General features: G+C 36.8%; 1 protein-coding gene across 1 annotated transcript; it reads right to left on the bottom strand.

Annotated features, from left to right (window-relative positions):
* Positions 1 to 1,016: 1,016 nt before the first annotated feature.
* LOC121784728 (CHD3-type chromatin-remodeling factor PICKLE-like) lies at positions 1,017 to 14,285 on the bottom strand. The gene is made up of 31 exons (XM_042182943.1): positions 14,131 to 14,285; positions 13,858 to 14,012; positions 12,415 to 12,555; positions 12,152 to 12,306; positions 11,706 to 11,867; positions 10,655 to 10,896; positions 10,473 to 10,568; positions 10,221 to 10,360; positions 9,925 to 10,134; positions 9,730 to 9,837; positions 9,522 to 9,572; positions 9,320 to 9,419; positions 8,576 to 8,718; positions 8,403 to 8,500; positions 8,138 to 8,276; positions 7,888 to 8,057; positions 7,163 to 7,229; positions 6,949 to 7,071; positions 5,576 to 5,685; positions 5,409 to 5,490; positions 4,798 to 4,989; positions 4,119 to 4,269; positions 3,935 to 4,037; positions 3,734 to 3,808; positions 3,339 to 3,400; positions 3,161 to 3,237; positions 2,712 to 2,836; positions 1,940 to 2,396; positions 1,670 to 1,796; positions 1,507 to 1,580; positions 1,017 to 1,420 (listed from the first exon to the last, which is right to left on the bottom strand). The coding sequence occupies exons 2-31, from the start codon at positions 14,008 to 14,010 to the stop codon at positions 1,166 to 1,168; spliced, it is 4,188 nt and encodes a 1,395-aa protein (XP_042038877.1). The 5' UTR covers positions 14,011 to 14,012; positions 14,131 to 14,285; the 3' UTR covers positions 1,017 to 1,165.
* Positions 14,286 to 21,574: the final 7,289 nt, after the last annotated feature.

The raw sequence follows: 21,574 nt of genomic DNA, 5'->3' as shown, positions 1-21,574 counted from the left end.
ATTTTGACCGGATTAGGTTTTTGAATTAGAATTATTATTCTAAAATTTTTTAAAAAGATGATGTCCTTTAACCCTAACAAACTGAAAATATTTTTGGGAAGGAAAGGGGGCGCCTCCTCCTTTTTCCCCATTCTCGTCGCTGATTCTCTCACTCTGCCGCCAGTGCAGCTGTCGTCTCCTCCGTGCAACGGCACGTAGCGGCCATCTCCTCCTATTTTTTTTCTCCACGGCGAACTCACCTCTCTCGGCTTCTCCTCCTCCTTCCCTTTCTAAACTCTTGTCGCCTTCAAGCTTCTGCAATCCCACCGTGTTCGCTCGTCTGCCCCATCACCAATTGCGGCAACGTGAATCTGGGCTGATTCTATTTTTTTTATTTTTTGGGAATTAGGTTTCAATTTGTGTAAATTGCCTTCTTAATTCAGAATGAGAAATAAAAGAGAAAATTTTTTGTTGTATTTTTTGCATTTTTTTGGTAGTTAAAAGTATTTTACATTAAAAAATTTGCAAACAAAATATTAGGTTATAAATTAAGTGCTAAAAAAGTAATTAGTAACTTAATCTTGTCAAAATCACATAACACAAGGACTGATTGTTAGTTTTAGACCGCGCCGTTCAAAAAGGACCAAATCCGGCCCATTTTCAATTGTTTAAGACGAAATAATTCAAAAGATAATGTTTATGATCAAAATCGTAAAATCGTCATATGTTTAGAATCAATTTTGGCCATTACTCGTTAATTTGGTTAAATTGATCCAAAACTCTCCAAGATTTACTTTTTTATTAATTTGATTGACTGGATCATTGGATTGGTACAGGATTATCTAAGATTGATTTTGTGATATTCATAAATCTCAACATCGTTTAATTCATCAAACCAATTTATTACTACACCAACCAATTAAAAACAATTTTTGCAACATTCATCTTCCCAATCGCAGCAAATTCCATGGCCAAAAAAAGCAGCCTTGATCATATCAGCTCTTGTACATAAAGAAAAACATCAAATTAACACCAACTTAAAAAAATGTAGCCTCTACTAAACCGTCGAAATTATAGACGAAATTTGAGAATTGTAGTCTTTTACCACCTAAACTGTAGTCAGATATTACAGACAAAACAGACAGACAAAAATGTATTTTAGTAGTACATACAACATCCTAAATAGTCAGTCAGTAGCCTGAGGGTTCGATTTCTCCTCCGTTTCTACATGGTCAGATCCATTATCAATCGATTCTACTGCTTCGGCATCAGCACCCGCATTACTTTGATCGACATCCATCGCCTGGCCACTGTCTACTACTCTCAGTATTTGGGTTATTTCTTCGCTCATTTCTTTGAGGGGGGCCAGCTTTTTCCTCGATTCCAAACTTGTGTAAGCTTCACCCGAATCAAGCACGTTGTCTTTCAATATCATGGTCATCTGCAATAAAACAAAACGCGCATACCAGGTTATATATGTCTTGCTCACTGTTTATGCAGAAACTTTCTTCTTTACTGTTCGTTTACCTCATTGAAGAGCCTAGCCACTGCCAAGCGCTCCTGTGTGGTGTCACAAGCACATTCCGAGATTTCTGTGGAAGCTGCATTCACCCGAAATTAAGAATGACTGGAACTCGATAATTCTGTAGTATTAATTAGTATTCTTGTGGATGGGATTTAAATTACTTACATATTATTTCAACTTCTGGCAACGGATCAATCATTTTGGTATCAAATGCCTCGGAACATGGAGTTTCTGTTTCTTTGACCTTGTGTGGTGTCTCTTCGTTTGGAACTCCGTTTGGTTTCTCATCAGCCTGCGAGAAATCACCCTTTATTTAGAGAATATTATAATGTCGGGTCTAACAACAATCAAACCAAAATCGGATGACTTTTCAGAACCAGAGCATTTTCCACTGCTTACAGCTATCAAATTAGAGGAACATTACAAAGGACTTACATAATAAGCTCTCTGCAGCTCTGCGTTGAGACCTTTTTCTAGAAGCAGAACCCTTTTCTTGATAAATTCAACTTGTCTTCTCTGCATCTCCCGAAAATGGTACAGCACGGACTGGTCTTGGAAAAGTTGTGACCGGGATGTAGTATCAGTAGCTCCATGAGCAATATCAGGAGTAGCTTCGCTCCCAGCAGTAGTCCCTTTTGCCTCATTTCCCGGTGCTTCAGCATGTTCTGAGTTCACACCATTTGTTGACTGAGATATTCCCGTGTTGGAAACTTGAGGCGGGGGAACTCCAGCAGCAGAGGCCTGGGCCTGAGAAGTCCCCATAGCATTCTGCACTTGAGTAGCTCCTGGGGCAGGTGTATTTATAAATGGAAGGTTCAACTCCTGACAAATCACTTCTTGTATTCTCAAGTCCTTGTCATCAACAATTGCTTGCCATCTTCCATAACCATGCCTGATATTTGATGATAGAATATATCGAATCAGAGTACTTAATCAAGTACACTACACAGAATCAGCAGGTGCCTAAATTGCATCACATATCCAATCACATTCCTCACAAATCATCTCATTCCAGCCTGCTTGGCTTCCCACGCCAGCATGTGTGAGTTGGATTTTTGTCTTATTGATTATGTTAATTTCATCCTATTTTATTTGTCAATTTATTCTTTTGGTTAAGAACTCCTGAAAATTGCCTAATGGGCTATATTTTCATATGACAAACTTAACGTAGTGAAAAATCTCAAGGAAGGGTAAACAAATACTATACTTCATTACTGCTCGCAAAAGCAACTTATCGTGGTGATCCTTCCAAACTCTCCCTCCTTTCAATCCTGGATAGCGGGATATGATATCATCCTTGAAAACACTAGAGCCATCTGATAACACCTTTAACTGTAAACCAAAATATATATATTAAAACAAAGATCAAACAAGTTCCAGCACATTTAACATGTGCCTGCAATTTCCCTCGGGAAAAGTAAGGAGAGAGAAAAAAACAATAACTTTATCGGATCACAGGCTAAAGGTTATCCACCTAATTATTTCTAAGTAAAGAATAAACTAGCTAAGACATGCAGTAGATCCCCTCCATATCCAATAAAACAAGATGATTTTTTTTTTAATCCAATCAAACAAGATGGACCAAGTGTATGTTTTACTGAATACTGGAACTTAAAACAAGTCATTAATATTACTTATCCAAGATACAAAACTAACTTTGTCCCTGATGAGAGATAGTGTTCCTATTCTGACGAGTACATCCTCTATTCTTAGTCCCTCTTTGGGTACGTTGTCTGCAGCCAACAGATAGTGTGTATTAGTTGATCTTGTTGGGACCTACAAACTTTTGCACAGGCAGATATAAGCTGAAAAGACTTATAAAGTAATCAATTGCCTGAAAATGTAGGGGAGTCGTTTATCTCTTCGCATATGTGATGCAAGAAAAGTCTCCCGTAACTGCAGAACAGCAAATACAGAATCTAAGCCCATGTATAACTTGGAATTATGTTTTGCCACAAAGATTGATAAGCATTTCGGTTAATTAATTTCAGTTTTTGGTTCTGGAAAAGAAATAATGAGTTGGGGGGGTGGATGCTCGACAAATTTACAAGGAGAAGTTTAAGCAGGAAATGCTCAACAATCTGTGGCAAAATTATATGGATGGGTTTGCACCCAACACTAGTATGGTCACTAAACACATTTTCTTCATATTATGCTAATTATATACATACTGATTCAACCAAAAATTTAAATGCATAGAAGAATAAATCTGCGTAACCAATAACATACTCGCTAATTTCATCATAAGACTTCTGCTTTAGACGTGCGGCAAACTCTGTCCAATCATATTCTCCAACACCAAATCTGAAGAAAAGATTTTAAATAGCTTGTTTATTCTTCACCATAATTAACTAGAGAGATAGATGAGTTATGGAATGGAAGCAAGAGAAGGACTACAATAAATATAAGGATATACTTGACAAATAATACCTCATCAAAATTTGGACAAACACAGCCCTCTGACTCTGGTTAAACCCAAGTACTCGAAGGTATCTTCCTTCGCCCTCCATGAGAGGAAGTTTTTCTGAAGTGTCTACAAGTACAAAATGAAGAAAAGCAATTAATGACATCTTTATGCAATTGTATAGTCAAGTCAATTGATATTAGAAAATACCACGTGATCTTTTTCTGTAGGATTTCTTTACAGCAGCAGCTCCAACTGTAGCTGTCTCATTATCTGTTAACTCAGCCTCATAATTATCATCTTCTCCGTCAGAACTTACATCTTCTAAACCAGCAAGGTCATCTTCTTCAACAGATACCATCTGCATATACTGAAACCCTGAGATTTGTATCTAATATGTGTGTGTGTATCTATAGTCCAATGAAACTTAATTGTGTATCAATCAATTACCATGCTTGTCAGGCGTATAGGTGAAATTAGGAATGGCATCAAATAAATAAGCACTCCCGACTCAGAACACAAATGATGTGATATGAATAGTCATGTAAATAGCGGAGCCAGGAATGTGCATGAAGGGGGGGAAATTTACCTATGAAGGAAATTTAAGAATTTGAGGGGCATTTAGTGAGAAATTAAAAAATAAATTTTACAATAGGTAATATATATATATATGGGGTAGAAAATATGAGGTGGGGCAAATGGTACTATGCCTTTACTAGATCCCCCCATATTATAAAATATTTGCAAATTAATTGTTTTCATTGGCTGACACGTGCTTTATTTAGTCCAATGAAACTTAATTATGCATCAATCAACTATCATCCCTGTCACTGTCATCATCACTCTTGAATTACAAAACATGTTCATTCCCATAAGCAACAAAGAGTACCTGCTTGCGGCTCCTCTTTCCCTTGCCCATAGCATTAAATTCTTCTACTTTCTGCACTTCGTATTTATCTCGCAACAGATCTTCCCAGAAGCTTGCACGTTCAGGATTTACAGAGGCTTTACTTTCTGATGGTGGAGCAGGTACCTCCTCTTCTGCCATTTCCGCTTCATCAACATACTCGAAGTTGGCTACCTGAGATAGGTTTCAACTTTCAAGTTAACTTCATCTAGCATAGAGGTTCAAATGCAAAACAAATAGACAGATGATATCTCTTATCCCAAAATACCTCTTAAGAATATTTCTCCAAAGGTACATGTGAAGCACAATCAATACCAGATAGAATTATTATCATTCGAGACCGAATTGAACACATAGTAAACATGACCCAACAGCTCAGACCAATATGAGTTACATGTGAAGCACATCCAATACCAGACAGGTTAAATTTTATATAAAAAAATATTTGTAGAGGCAAAAAACTTCAGATATAACTAATAGCAAAATACATACAGAAGGACCAAAAGAACCAATACCACAGAATTATGGTAGCCAATGCTATGATTGTTAAGGAAACACTACAAAAAATATTAGAGATACGGTTAATTATGAACCTTAAAAGCTTTTAGAAATCCATCCTCCTCTTCATCGTCTAACAATGCCTCTTCCTCTCCAATTTGATCCCGGTTAAGTAATCTAGATCGCATAACATTTAAAGTTCACAGCGATGATAGAAAGTGAATCATAACAACCAATGGAAATTTTGAGAGAACTAATTTACCGATCAATTGCAGTATCATCGTAATGAATTTGACGAGATTTTACAGATTCATCGTTATCATCGGCAAATAACTCCATTGAGCCATACCTGATAATGTCATCTAATTCTTCCTGCATTCAAATATAAGTATATTAGGGAAAGAAACCTCTGAAAAGTACAAAGAGCAGAAATTCACTTAATTAGCAGTCAGATACTGGGGTAAGTAGGTCCCACATCCCACATTTTGCCATTTCGGTCCGTCCCACAATAAGAGTCACATTTCACTTTTAACATAAATGGTAAGTAGGTCCCACATTCCACTAACTCACTTCACTCACAATTTATTATAAAACCAATATTAAAAGTTGGTCCCATATTCTACTAACTTTTCCAACCCACTATTCTTTACATTTCTTAAAACTCGTATCCACACCAAATGTGACTCCTATTGTGGGACGGAGGGAGTATTTATTATATGTCTAACACAGCTATGGGGGATCATCATTCCAGCCATATGTTGGTCATCGTGGTAAGAAAGGAATACGAGAATCTTCTAGAATAACAAATAACCTTTTGAGGAGGTATGGGGTATAGTAAAGATCAAATCACTGAGGACTTAAGGCCTTTGTGGTAGATATCACTAATTATTAGAGATTGGAGTTAAATTTGTACTAGTATGCATTCACATTTCAGAAATTTCTCACTTTTCAAGTTTTCATCCCTTTATAATACATACTCATTGATGATTAGTTGATTACCAAATAAATATTTTATCTTTTTCAAAAAGAAAAATGAAGTACGTATTATGGCACCAAATTGACAAATCAATCTAAGAGCTAGATAGGTAATTAAGCAAAGAATAAATATCATAAATGCCATAAATGCTTTACGAATAAACAACTTCTTCAAAGCATCAGTTGAACTGCAAAAATATAGGGTATCAATGCATCCATTAATAAGTAGTGAAAGATATATTTGTGTCTTGTTTATATGTATGCAAATTAAATTGACAAATCAATCTAAGAACAAGATAGGTAATTAAGCAAAGAATAAATATCACATCATAAATGTGTTACGAATAAACAGCTTCTTCAAAGCATCATTGAAGTGCAAAAATATAGGTGATCAATGCCTCCATTAAATAAGTAGTGAAAGATATATTTGTGTGTTTATATGTATAGGTTCACATATAAGCAGTTGTATGTATAGAACATCAGAATCAAATAAATAGGTTCACATATGAGCTGATTTTGCAAATAGAGGGCATTGTATGAAATTGAAATAACTCAATGGCGATATATTCTTCCAATTCTGTAAACTATCCACTTAAATTTTCCAGTACCTTATGTGATAGTTGAACTACACATACTAGTATTAAGCCAAGGTAATTTTACCTGGTTAATGTTTTGAGCTTTAAGCCTTCCAACAACTAGATGCTCCAAAACCATTTTCTTTTTGGTCAATTGCATCATCCTTTCTTCAATGGTTCCTCGTGTTATTAGCCTGTAAATCATAACCTGCATAAATAAAAGAGTTCAAACTCACTGAACAAGAAAATAGGCTAAATATCCAAGTGAAGCCAAGAGATGATCTAAAATGAGCATTAACCTTGTTGGTTTGGCCAAGACGGTGAGCTCTTGCCATCGCCTGTAGATCTGCATGAGGATTCCAGTCGCTGAACATTTTCGATGATTAATTACAAGACAAATACAGATTATCAAAATGTGAAAGTGAAACAGTCATGATGAACAGAAAAGTATATACAAAGATGCACCTGAGTAATAAAGACTTGCCAATCCATGGCTATTGAAAGCACAACAACTACACTACGCAACTAGAACATACAGAATATATTTAAAGAGATTTTCCTCAAATATACATAAATATGCCTATACTTAGAAAGATATACATTCAGGACCATGAAGGAACTATCTCATGCCACAGAACCATGAAGGAACCATTTTGTCAAGTGTCACTTGTTTGTGGGAGTTGACATGAAACGGTGCAAATAAGAAATTAGGCCTCCTCCAGACTATTTGTTGGAAGAAAAAAATGATAAGATTGCAATTTGTATTAAGCATGATATTATGGAATGAAACTCTTGAGAGAAAATTACTGCATGCAAATAGCCAGAAAAGAGAAACTAAAACTTAAAATAAGGAATCCAGTATTGTGTAAGCTTGATTGAGGACATCAAGGTTCAAGTATATCCCCAGCATATAGCTAGCCACCAGCAAACTTGCAATATAAGTCATGCCATATATGCAGACATATAAATAGAAAGCTAAGCCATAATATGCAACAAAATGTCTTTGAACTCCAAACAGCATTACCTGTCATATATAATGACTGTGTCAGCAGTAGCAAGGTTAATCCCTAGACCCCCAGCTCTAGTTGATAACAGAAAACAAAATCTTGATGAATTCTTTGCATTGAACCTATCTATGCGAACTTGTCTTTCGGCTCCACCAACTTTTCCATCAATCCTCTCATAAGTCCATTTCTGAAAAATATGAACAATAAATCAAAAAAAGTTTCCAATACATTTGAAGGTATTGAGCTTATAGAGTTGCTTCCACATACCCGATAGTTACAGTAATCTTCTAGCAAGTCCAACATATGCTGGAATTGAGAATATATCAGAACTCTGTGGCCCTCCTCTTTGAGTTTTAACATCATCTTGTCCAATAGTTGCAATTTCCCAGAGGATTCCAACAATTGCCTGGGATAATAATGTGAGACGAACAAAATGTAAGAGATATACACTGAAAAAGAACATGATATTCAGGCACTAACTCCTGTCATTCATCCAATAAAACACAAGAGAAAACCAGAGTGGGACATTTACTTGTTAAACTCATTATTATCTTCTGGTTCAACGCCCTCCAACATAAAGGGATGACAGCAAAGCTTTCGCAGTTCCATGACCACATTTATAAGGGAAATCTAGCAAACAAAAATGTTAACAAGGTTAAGTTATCTGTTACATTAAGAAGTACTAATGTGTGTGCTTTGTCTTACCTGGGCACCTCCTTTGCGAGTAAGTATCTGATAATTACGAGTCAAGATTGCTTTGTAGTACTCCTTCTGCATGCTACTCAACTCAACACGAAGTATTAGCTCCTTTTTAGGGGGCAGCTCCTTCATGACATCCTTCTTCACTCCTGCAAGTTGAAGGAAAATGTTATCCACAGCCACATGATGATGGATAAGGGTATGATGTACAGTAACCGAATACAAAAAAATAATTTAAAAGTTGGTTATGTTGTAGACTCGTATAAACCTTAAGGACAAACAAAAAAGGAGAGTGATAAACCTAGCGACATCTCATAATGACAGCTAATAAAGTCAAAGTAGAGGTAGACCAATGGCAACATAGTTCATTACACAATGCCCGAGAGTTTATTTATGCAATCTAAGATATAACTATAGACAAGCAAAATGTAGCTGATGCGTAGAAATTTGATTCAAACTTCAAAGTAGAATGTGAGAAATGCCCATATATACTGGTTTATGACTTTATGCAGGTATAATTCTTTTTATTTATCTTTTCCCAGATTTTAATAGGTTCATCAAATGTCTCTCACGCTCCTGGCATGGAAACTATAATTTATGTTGCAGTATAACTAGCAGCCATTGGTTCACAATTTAATTAGGGATATGGGAAATTGACAACATCATACATGATCAGAAGTCTCAAGTGCGTTACATGAAATCCAAAAGTCAGAGCTGTAAATTGAAAAGGCATAAAGTCTGAGTTCATACTTCTGAGGAGATGTGGAGCTAACATCTTATGAAGCCTAGATATTTGTTCCTCCTGGTTAATATCCTTGAACTCCTCCTGGAAATCCTCTAAGCTTGCAAACTAAGGATTTTATATCAAATCAGAAACTTAGGTCTGCAACATGTCTTAATTGAAAACAATATAACATCAATGCATTATTAAACTTATGGTTCGAGCACTAACCTTCCCAGCATCAAGGAAATGCATGAGCATGAAAAGCTCATCTAAGTTGTTCTGCAATGCATGAGTCCAACAATTACAAGATGGTATAGAAAAATTAAATTGCTTAAACTAGACAACTAGTTTAATACATACATCATGCAATGCTATCTAGAATTTTTGTTAGACTTCAGGCAATATTCAATACATGACATTGGATGAATTAGCCTGCCTGAAGAGGTGTGCCAGTGAGCAGGACACGATGTCTGGTGGAGTATTGCTTCAATGAAGAAAACAATTTAGAGTCCTTGTTTTTGAGCCTATGGCCTTCATCAACAATCTACAAAGAGGTAAAGAGCAAATTTTCAGACAAAGTATGAGATCAGATCATAACCAATCAGCATTAATGGATATATGATCATCTCACCATGCATTCCCACTTAATAGGCTTCAAAGATGTTGAATCCATATTGATCATTTCATAGGATGTCAGAAGCACATCAAATTTTATTCGATCGTGTCTGCTTTCACTGACATGACCACTTTTCTTTTTCTTGTTCTTCTTGTGATTTTTGGGATAGTAAAATTCATATTCCCTTATCACTGCACGTGCTTGAGAAGCGCCAACATACATCACCTGCAAAAGTTAACTTTTGATTAGTTACAACACAAACTAATCTGATGCAATCTGTTACTTGCCAACCAAAAATCACAAATACTTACAACATTCATGTGAGGAGCCCATGTGGCAAACTCACGTTCCCAATTCCTCAATGTTGAGAGAGGAGCAACCACAAGATGAGGAGAAGAGATATTCTCCTCATAAAGAGATGCTAAGAAGGCAATACTCTGTATTGTTTTGCCTGCATTCATGAATAATTGTAAAGAATGATTAGTGATGAATTCTACTCCAATAAGAAAGTAAGAGAGATAGCGAGCTGAATGAAATTCAAAAAGCAAGTGAATTAAGCATACCAAGTCCCATTTCATCAGCAAGTATCACATGGGTCTGTTTGGACCAAGCAAAACGTAAGAAATTAAGTCCTTCAAGCTGATATGGGTGCAAAGAACCTTGGTTTCAATCACAAAGTCAAAAGAAGGGTTAGTTATGACAAAAACATTAACCAAATACCCAACTGGTGAAAAGTATCATGTACCTCCAGAGAGGAAATCAGGGCTGCTCTCATACTGCTGAAAATCTTTCTGTTTATTTTTAACTTCCATGGCATCATGAAGGCTGCTCTTCTGTTTTCCTGCAGATACCTTTCGAGTCTGACGTCTTTCATAGTTCTCAATTTCACTATGGAAGGATGAAATATCAGATTCCAGTTCCCAAGAGCATTCATCATATGGAAGCTCCTTCCACTTCACAAGATATTCTTTCCCATGTTCTACATCCCTGGCATTCAGAATATTCAGCAGCAGCAGCATTATAAAAATGAAACAAATATAACTAAAACATGTTAGTAACAGAAGTTACAGGAGCAACCAATTGACTGTATGGACAGAACATGTTACTCACCAGGAAAGTAAAAACATGATGATTCTCCAATAAATTTCATTAGATAGTGAAAATCTTCTTTTTAGAAAATATAAACATATGAATACCTGCCAGTAGTTGTCCATGCAGGTTCACTTCTACAACAGAACTTTCAATTATCCAACAAAGGATTGTACCCGCTTAATGAACCACTACTGGCTATGAGATATTCTGTTCTGTACACCATGAAGCTTATAATCTCTTGCCAGTTGCCACATCTTACCTCAAAGCATATACTACCTCCATCCACAAAAAGTAGACTAATTTTACCATTTGTGGCCGTCCACCAAAATTAGACCGATTCTAAATATGGAAAGTTTTAAATAAATTCTAATCTCACACGTCATTCTAAATGTGGACCTCACAATCCACTACCACTACTTTCACCATCTTTTCCCTCCCTCTCTCTTACTTTACCAATTGCGCAAAACCCGTGCCATTTACAATTTTGTCTATTTTTTTGGACGGAGGTAGTAAAATACTGACACAAAACTCAAGGATCCACTAAAAATCAACTTTTTAAAGTTTGAGTTGGAGACAACAGTTCACACTTAATGTTCTAAAGATAGAATAGTAGGCTTGTCAAAATCCAGTGATAAACTGTCAAGATAAAGTTGACACAAAGTTTCAAGATTTAAATATTCAATGGATCCAAAATATTAATGCACCTGCAAGAAATAACCCGATCCACCGTTGTCCAGTCCGGCCTGATGGCAACACACTCATCATCAGCGTTATTAGATGAAGAAGCTTGTCTGTGGAAGTTGTTCACTTTAGTTCTTAATCGAGGATTAGACTTGTATGCCTTCACAAATTCCTTCTCCGGTACCCTGAAAACAGTACATTGAGAATTTTAAAATGCAAGAATATAATTAGACTGCAATAATTGCTACATGGCACATTCCTATGTGCCAGGCTTATCTTCTTTTGAAAAAAATTACACAATAGTCATTTGACCAATAAGAAAGATAAAATGCTAAGAAAGAAACAATTGGCATCTTCCAAATACTATCAGCTGGAAGCTGCCAATGGTGCAGCGATTGGGGAGAAGACATGGTGTAAAGCCTTGAATCGGAAAGGAACCAAGAACATGGGAGGTTAGACAAAAACCTACCATACGCAGTGGAGGTAGGACCTTCCTTTCCATTTTACTAAATAATGTTTCATCATAACTTGATTAGATCCGAGCTCGGATGCATCATTGTCACTAACAGTGCTTGGGCGCATCTCACAGTCAAGTATCTTATCAAGTTCATTCAGATGGCCCACCTGTCAAAGCACAAGACACCGTGATGAGACAGTTCAAACTCAAGCTTCTTGTATATGATCCTCACTAAGAGTACTTCTGAAACCCAAAAAGAGAAACAAAAATCATACACATTCAGGACATTTCCAGCTGCTAGGAGGAGGACCTTCTCTTGAAACTGGAAGCAAGCATTTGGCATGATATGAATAGGTACATGTTTCACAGCTCCAAAGATCATCATTTTTTCCACAACTTTGACATAACCCTTCTTTCTATAAAAATTTAAAAACATATAATCAAAGATATAAGGAATGGATTGATGATAACATAAGCTTATATGGACCAAGCATTATTTTATATTTATTCCACAAAGAAATGTGTACTTCAGCAACTAATCAATAAATTGATAATATATGAGATGCACTCTCCTTTACCCACGTGTCTTCTAAATCTTAAATCCATTGAAAGATTTTCTTAAATTTTGTCTTCAATTTGAAGTCTAGATTTTACGAAAAAAATGTTACCCAATCCTATGAAGCAACCTTCTTTTTATTCTATAACTACTTTGCGTTGTATATGTAATTGAGTCGTGTAATGTAAGTGTGCCAGCGTGCCGCTGATTATATTGATCCATTCTATTCACCAATCTGTTCAATACAAAGTTGGGTTGTTGTGAAGGTTGTTTGCTAGGATCTAGTAACTTATATATGATGAAAGAAATATGTTACATCTTGATTTGTGCCACGTGTAATAACATGGCAATTGGCAAGTTAGCGTTACTCCCGCGTTGACAAGAGATAAAATAGTTTTTGACTTCGGCAAAGATTTGTTTACCGTCCAACGAAAATCATGAAAAAAAATAATTAATGCAAGATTAGAGAATACAACCAGGATATACATGGAAACTAGTCAAGCAGCCAAAAAACCTAAAGAACATTTGAAGGGCACATTGACAGGCGTCATACAATGATACAAGTCTCGCACATTTTAACATAAAACCACGAGCCTTCACAATTTTCCACGAAGGAAGGTCAGCACTCCTTTGTCTTATGAATCAGATTATGTTGCAAAGAATGTACATTCTTTTCATAAAATTACTATACTTTATGTGTCTTAGCTTATACCACCACCACAACAGAACAACAGAATAAGCATAATAATTATTGGCATACAAATTCCATTCTCACATGATCTTGTTTCCTATTACTATGTATATGTTACTTTGCATAAACAAGACAATCCACGGAAGTTAGTAATGGAACATCGAAAAATAACCCCATTTCCAATCTTTCAGCAAATTTCAGGTCCACAAAATCAGAACAACAAAAAGGAAACACAAGTGCTTGTCAGTTGAGCAGCAAGCTCGTAGACATATACAAGAAAGAGGAACTGAGATGCACCAATAGATACATACAAGCATGTATACATATACAAAAAGGGAGAGAGTGCAGGAGTGATAAAAATAGAGCAACAAATAAATGCATATAAAGGGGGAAACGGCTAAAAGGAACGTATAATCGAGCATAAATAACGTGAAAGGACATCAAATTATTGCAATGAATTGGCAGAATTACCACATCGGGGCGTTGGAATCTCTCAAAATTATCAGACGAAGGACCGACCCCCGGTCTCTTCTTCACGAAATCACCCTCGTCGTCGGACTCGTCGAGGGTGTAAATGGGCCTCCGATCGGATCGAACCCGCAATCTCTCCACCAAGCTCGACATTTCTGCAACAAGAACATGCACGCAAGCACAATTGGTTAAAAAAGGGGGGGGTTTCTGAGCTCGATTCGAATTGGGGGTGAAAAAAAGTTGCCTTAATTCTTGGTGCAATTGCGAGCTTACCTTCCAAAACCACTGTGAAGAAAGGCAAGTGAGACAAATCAGAATGAGGGAAGACTGCTTGTTTTGGAAATTGAGAGCGGGTGCGAGAGAAAATGGAGGGATTTGATTATTGGGGAAGGGCACGCGCTGTGATTGAGACACAGTGAGTAGAGTGTTACAGTGTTCGTCTCCATTTATAGTGGCTGTTAGATTAAATTGGATTAGGTTAATAGTTGTGTATAACGTTAATTTTAATGTGCAATTAGTAAAGTAAGAGAGTTAGTAGAAAGTAAGAGAAAAACGGTGTTAGTTGGTTGTAGGGTCCACTTTATTAGTATTTAAATGTTTAAAACTTTCCGTATATAAAAATTGGTCTAACTTTGATTGACGGCTCAAAATAGTAAAACTAGTCTATTTTTTATGGACGAAGGTAATATTTATTATGAACGTAAAAATTACTATTAACACTTCACTTTTTCTTAATTTTATCTTTTATAGTAGTAAAAATATATCATTTTTGTCTTACTTTTAGTCCTTTTTAATCTTCTAAATTTTGAACTTTTGGTTATTTAATCTCGATAAATTTGATAAGTATAAAAACTTAGGAAGAGATCGGGAGGGGCTAGCTTCTTTACGTATCATGCCCATGCTTCTCGTTGTTGTCTCTGTGTCGTTCAATTTTTATGTTACATGGCTAGTTACAGTGGCGGACGCATAAAATATAGTTATGAGGGGCTTCATTGTAAACTTCGTTCGTCTCATGGTAATTGAGTCGCGTTTCTTTTTTAATCGTCTTAAGATAATTGAGTCATTTCTTATTTTGACAAAAACTTTATTCTCTCTCCGCTTAATCTCTAAACACTCATTTTGTAATTTCCGTGTAAAAAAAATGCTCCAACTAAAATGAAATTATAAAGTCAATCTCATAAATTTCATAAAATTTAAGCAAAAATTTTATTCTCTCTCATTTTTATTTTTCATATTTTCATTATCAATTTTACATAATTAAATCAAAGAACTATTGAAAAACTAAATTTAGAATGATTAAATTAACCAAGGAAAATGAATAAAAGATAAAAACTGAACTTATACATCAAAGCTACAAACTATTCTTGTGAATTATGTGGGAAGTTGTAATAATATATTATATATTAAAATTTAGATAAAAAGAGTAGGAACTCTATTACTATAGTATTCGGAATTGATTGATTAATCATTTATTAAAAACTAAATAATCTATTTGGAATTTAATGTACATTTCCAAAACAAAAATGAAAGTAATATACTAAACCTAAGTGAAAGCTCTCATCCCATCCCAAAGAAATACTATTATAATAATATAGTAATAATTGACTTTAATAAGGTAGTCTTTTTCCTCACTAATACGAGCAAAGCCATTTTTATCCCTTTTGTCTGTAATTTTTTTCATAGATCAAGTTCAACCCTTCCTACCATCCAATTTTTAGAGATTTATTCTTCAACTGCGTTGATTTAGGAAGGGTTGGTGAGAGTGATCAAAAATTTTGAAGTAGGAAAATTCACAAAAATGGCATCTTGGGAGGGGCTTAAGCCCCTCATCTTCTCTTACCGTGTCCGCCAATGGCTAGTTATCTAGAATGAATATAGTGATATTGCTTAGTGATTTGAATCTATAGCTGCGGTGTAACTCGTACGCTCATGTAAAATGAACTTAGTTAATCTATAAAACATTTTTTTATATTTTTGTCTCCATGCTTGGCATTGTTGTCTCCACATCGTTCAATTATTACGTTACCTAGCTAGCTATCAAGAGTGAGTGTAGTGTCATTGATATAGTCTAATTTACACTCCGTGTATTACATTATTTTTTAATATTTTTTTTTTCTTCTTAATAGTGTCTTTTGTAGTTTCAATCCATCTTTAATCTATGTAGTTCAGTTTTTAGTCGTATCAATATATTGACTAAATATAACTGTAAAATAATATAAGAATTCGATACTAGAACAAAATGATGAAAATGGAATAGGTTTGAGTCACCCCATTTAGAGCATCTCCGATTAGAATTAATGCTATATTAGAATTAATAACATACATAGTTTTTTGAATTTTATAATTAGAATTTATCGTGCTCCATCAATTTATATATTTTTACCACGTGGTAAAACATTACTGATGGCATTACAAAATTTTGGAAATACCGATTAGTGATAATTACCGAAACAAAGTTAAAAAAAAATTAGTATGAAATTTGCATGTACAATCAGCCCCGCTCCATGCTATAGAATGTTTTGAAATTATAGTACAGTACACTGTATTTAAGTCATATTTCCATATTAAAATTTGAAATTACATAGCACAGTACATTGTATTTAAGTCACATTTCCATTTCTAAAAACGGCAAATCATCATTAATATATTTCAATATTTTTCTATATGTTCGTTGTATTTTACTTGTCTTTTAACATATTAATTAACTAAATAAGTTTTATGTATTTACTTAATATAGTAAACAAACGGGTAGTGATAAAATGCAAACTCTAAATATTTTATAAATTCCAAACTATGATCTGGACCATTAGAAAATGTCAACACATGACAAAATAACAGCAACAAAAAATGTCAACATAGTTTCAATACAATGTTAACACAACATCAACCGTTGACACTGTGTTGACATTTTTTGTTGTTACTATTTTGTCATCTTTTAACATTTTGTAACGGTCTAGATCATAGTTTGAAGTTTGTACAATATTTAAAGGCTGCATTTGATCACATCCCATAAATAATACTATATCCTAGAATTTTATAACATCTATCAAATATGCCATCTTCTCTACTAACGGACAATATGGATAATTTTTAATGTAACTTTTTATTTATTTTACCAAATGGCACAATCTCATTGGTTATTAGTATTTTGTTTTCAATTTTTTATATCTCATATTATATTAAAAAAATTGTAAAAATCATACAAAAAGTAATATTTTATCCTATACAAATAGTGACCATATTTGCTATAGTTTTGCAAAAAAAAAACATCATCTTTACTCCTTATATAATCCTTCTTCTTTGGTAATTTCTTACTCCATTTTTTAGTATAATTTGTTGTTCACTTATGTAGTTTCAATTTCATATTTCAATTATTATAATATGTCTTTTGTTTGTTTGTTTTATAATTTTTAGTTTGTCATTTATAATATTCTTTTATAAATTTTATTGTGCAATATTAAATATTTTTTGCATTATTATTATATTAAAAATAATATGAAATAAATATATAATGGTTTGGTTAATGGTCATTGATAAATCATAAAAGAGGTGTAGTTGGGTTGGATGAATATTTATGATGTGGAAGATGATGTAGAAATTAATTAAATATTGAAAAGTGGATGATTGGGTTGGATTGAGTGGTTGCTAATAAACATGGTCTTAGATTGCATGGCGCCGAGAGCCAGCGGTAGCCCTGCATGGCAAGAGGAAGCGCGGAGGTGGCGCCTCACCAAGAGCAATGGCGGAGGTCCACTGAGGAGGAAGAGAGGGAGAAAGTCAGGAAAATCACCAGTAACGTCGGTCAAATAGAGAGACCGTGGCGGCCGAAAAAACGTATAAAATCCTGTCCCGAATAGAAAATGCATCACTTAAAGTGAGAAGGGGGACGTACAATTTTTTTATAGTGTACATAATGATATTAGTTTTTATTTCTGTTGAATTATTTAGAATATGTATTCATTAAGTGAAAATCATATATTCCGTGCATAGCACATGCAGTTAAGGATAAAGTCCAAGATTTGTCTCATACATTTGACCAATTTTTTTGTGGTCCTACATAAGCTTAAGGAACTAAACAATGTTACTTGCACTGTAGTTTTTCGGCTCGTCACAAACTCCTTACACTATTTCTAGTTTAAGTTAGAATTAATGCATTTAATTAATATGCTAGTTTAAATTAAGAACTCCTTTATTAAGTGATGTCTCAATTACACTTAAAATTCTAATTTAATTACACTAAAAAATTAATCCCAAATTTACGGCCTAAAATGAAAAGTGCGAGTAACATGGGACGGATGAAGTATGTTTTATTCCATATTCAATGAGTTCCGAAAAAAACTAACGGCCAACCGCATTTTGTCTGGATTATGATTTTAAAATATAATTTTAATTGCGCAACCTAAAGTCCAAAATTGGTCTAGTACATGTGTAGTACCAAAACTGACAACTAAAAATGACATTAATAAAATACAAAAATTAACATAATACTATTAATTAGCAGAAATTGCATAAAATTACATAATTTGATTTTATATAATTTTTTTATTAAAATAAATCATTTTCAATGAAAAGATATTAAAATAAATAATTTAGAATATAATTTTTGAATTTAAATAAAAAAATCTCGCAGTCCGACCCAAGGACTATTATCCAGGCCGGATCTCTCACCCCTCCCCGCAAATAATAACCGTGACGTGTGAAAAAAACTTGATCTTCCTACTAGACGAATAGGTTTATCCTTCGAGTACATTTCCAAAATCGTCTATCATATTTACAACTACCCATTTCCTTGATAAAGTCGCGTTGTTGTGTAAAGATCACGTGGAGTCTCAAGAAAAAAAAGATTCTTCTTAGAGCGTCCACTATAACGTGGACGCGGCTATAGCCGCGAGCGGGCGATGGCGGGGCGGAAGCGGGGCGGCTTATAGTGGGAAGGCTGTCCGCTGCGGGGGTGGACGCGGCGGGTGAGGGGAGGGACGGCGGACGCGGAATCGCCGCGTGCGGGGCGAGGACGCGGCTGAGGGTGGCAGAGAGAGAAGGAGTGGGGCTATAGCCGCGGCTTTCTATTGCAGTAGCCGCGGCTGACGCGGCGGCGCGGCGGTTCGAGAAGGGGGGCGGCGGTGGGAGGGGGCTGTCCGCCCCCTATAGTGGACACCCTTATGGCTATCATTTGTTTCCAACCTGCATATTGATCTCATCCTTCGTCACTTCACATATAGTACTTCTTTGCTAGAGTGAGAAGTTTAGAATTGACTACAAATACTTGTCAGTCCTGCAACATTGGGTTACTATTAACGAAGCTCACGATTATTTTCCACAAAGGCACTGCTCATCTGCAAATTTTCACATCATTTCTTTGATAGAAAGTGAAGCGAATGAATAAAGGTAATACTACTAGTGAAATTATTTCATATACTACTTCACAATGAAATAATTTCCTAAAAATAAAATATTTAGGTTTAACCTTTTTCGCACGGGAAACCAATAACTTAGGCTGAATCAAAATAAGGTTTAGACGTGCCTAAGGCCATCCGCAATGGGGCGGACGATGGCACGCCTGCGCGCCCGCCATCGTCCGCCCCATTGCGGGTGCGTGACATAGGCCGCGGACGATCGTCGCGCCCTATACTAAGGGCGCGGAGTATAGCGCGGACGATGTTCATCGTCCGCCCCATTGCGGCCTACGCGGACGATATGCCATCGGCCGCCCCACTGTGGGCTACGTGGACGATGGTCGCGGACGATGACACGCGTTTTTTTATTTTCTATTTAAATCTCGTTTCTCATTCATTTGTACATACGAACATATCGACTATCTCTTTACATATTCTCTCTCAACATCCAACCAAAACGAATCTCGGCGACGACACCAATAGTTCTAGTTCTTCTGAGTCCGATAGTTCGACGTCAGAAGCATTAGATGCAGCCGTTGAAGAGGCCATGGCGGCATGCTATGCGGCAATGCAGCGCGAGGAGGAGGCGGCGGCTGAGCAAGTCCATAGGCCTATTCGACATAGGACGTATGTCCGACGCGACCACCCGGAAGCTCACAGACGTCTGGTTGAAGACTATTTTGCCTATCAACCACGATGGGGCCCGACTGTTTTCCGCCGCCGGTTTAGAATGTCGCGGTACCTTTTTCTCAGCATTGTTCGGACATTGTCTTCACGTGATGAATACTTCACGTTTCGGGAGGACGACATCGGCAAACCCGGCCTTACACTATTGCAAAAGTGCACGACTGCTATTCGTCAGTTGGCATACGGCACCACGACGGACCTTTTTGACGAGTACCTCCACTGTAGGGATTCTACATGCCGCGAGTGTCTGAAGCGCTTTTGTCGGGGGATAGTAGAGGCCTATGGCGACACATATTTGCGCAAGCCGACTGCCACTGATTGCCAGGGTCTGATGCAGATGCACGAGACGGCGCACGGGTTTCCTGGGATGCTCGGGAGCATCGACTGTATGCACTTGCAGTGGAAGAATTGTCCGACGGCGTGGAAAGGCCAATTCATAAGTGGATACAAGGGCAGCCACCCGACGATGATCCTCGAAGCCGTCGCTGACCATCGACTCTAGATCTGGCATGCTTACTTAGGCGTAGCCGGGTCAAACAACAACATTAACGTCCTCAACTTGTCTACCCTCTTCACCGAGAAATGTAATGGCAACGGCCCGGCCATCGAGTTCACTGCCAACAGACGCCAATACCATATGTGGTACTACTTGGCCGATGGCATCTACCCACGGTGGCCAGTTTTCCTAAAGACGATCAGCTGCCCAATTGGTGAGAAGAGGGTTTTATTTGCGCAAAAGCATGAGTCGGCGCGGAAGGATGTCGAGCGGGCATTTGGCGTGCTCCAATCACGGTGGGCAATTGTGAAAGGGCCGGCTCGTTCCTGGTACAAGGAAGTCATCGCCGATGTCATATATGCGTGCATAATCATGCACAACATGATAGTCGAGAATGAAGGCGGAAGCATCACTGATTGGAATGAAGATGACCGTGCATCTACCTCGTCCGGTACGTCGACCGAGACACCCGATAGAGGGTTACCGTTAGGCTTCAATGAGGTTCTATCTAGACAGGCCTCAATGCGCAACCAACAGGATCATGCGCAGCTCATGAGCGACATGATTGAAGAAGTGTGGGCTCGCAACCGCGTCGCTGAGTTTGCGTTTTTTTTTAATTCGCATTGTAATGTATTAATTTTTATTAAATGAAATGAAGTTTTTGAAATTCGTATTTTAATTTATTAAGTTTTTTTTAAATTCGTATGGATTTTGTAAATATTTAAAAAATGATGATGTGGCGCGCCTTAGGGTGCCCCACTGCAGGTGGGGAGGTAGGAGGATAAAACTGATGACGTGACGCGCCATAGGGCGCGCCTTAGGGCGCCCCACTGCTGATGCCCTAAGGTTCAGGAACCGCCACTGCCAGTTAGGCTTCGAAACCGTGTCCCACTTCCAAAAAGTCTCGAACTGGAACCGAACTTTGACCGTATTTCGTGGTCACGGTTTCAGTTCCGAATCGCCGATTTTCCGGCGATTTTTTTGCGGTTCCAATTCGGTTTTCTAGTGGTTTTTCACGGGTTCAACACGGTTTCGATTCTGAATTTTTGAACTTGAATCAACCCGCGGTTCAAAATGTCACAATTTTGGTTCCATTATAGCGTCGCGGTTTCGGTTCGGAACCATAACCGGGTTCCCGGTC

This window comes from Salvia splendens, chromosome 21 (assembly GCF_004379255.2).
Source record: "Salvia splendens isolate huo1 chromosome 21, SspV2, whole genome shotgun sequence".
Taxonomy (NCBI): domain Eukaryota; kingdom Viridiplantae; phylum Streptophyta; class Magnoliopsida; order Lamiales; family Lamiaceae; genus Salvia; species Salvia splendens.
Note: the sequence above shows the minus strand (reverse complement) of the source record. Positions and strands in the feature narration are given on the sequence as shown.

What these genes read in the sequence shown, in the direction of transcription:
- LOC121784728 (XM_042182943.1), bottom strand. Translation starts at nt 14,010, where the DNA reads ATGTCGAGCTTGGTGGAGAGATTGCGGGTTCGATCCGATCGGAGGCCC. An exon ending in AGCTGCAGAGAGCTTATTAT is followed by an intron (nt 1,797 to 1,939) that starts GTAAGTCCTTTG and finishes GATTTCTCGCAG; the next exon opens with GCTGATGAGAAACCAAACGG. An exon ending in GCCAGAAGTTGAAATAATAT is followed by an intron (nt 1,581 to 1,669) that starts GTAAGTAATTTA and finishes GGGTGAATGCAG; the next exon opens with CTTCCACAGAAATCTCGGAA.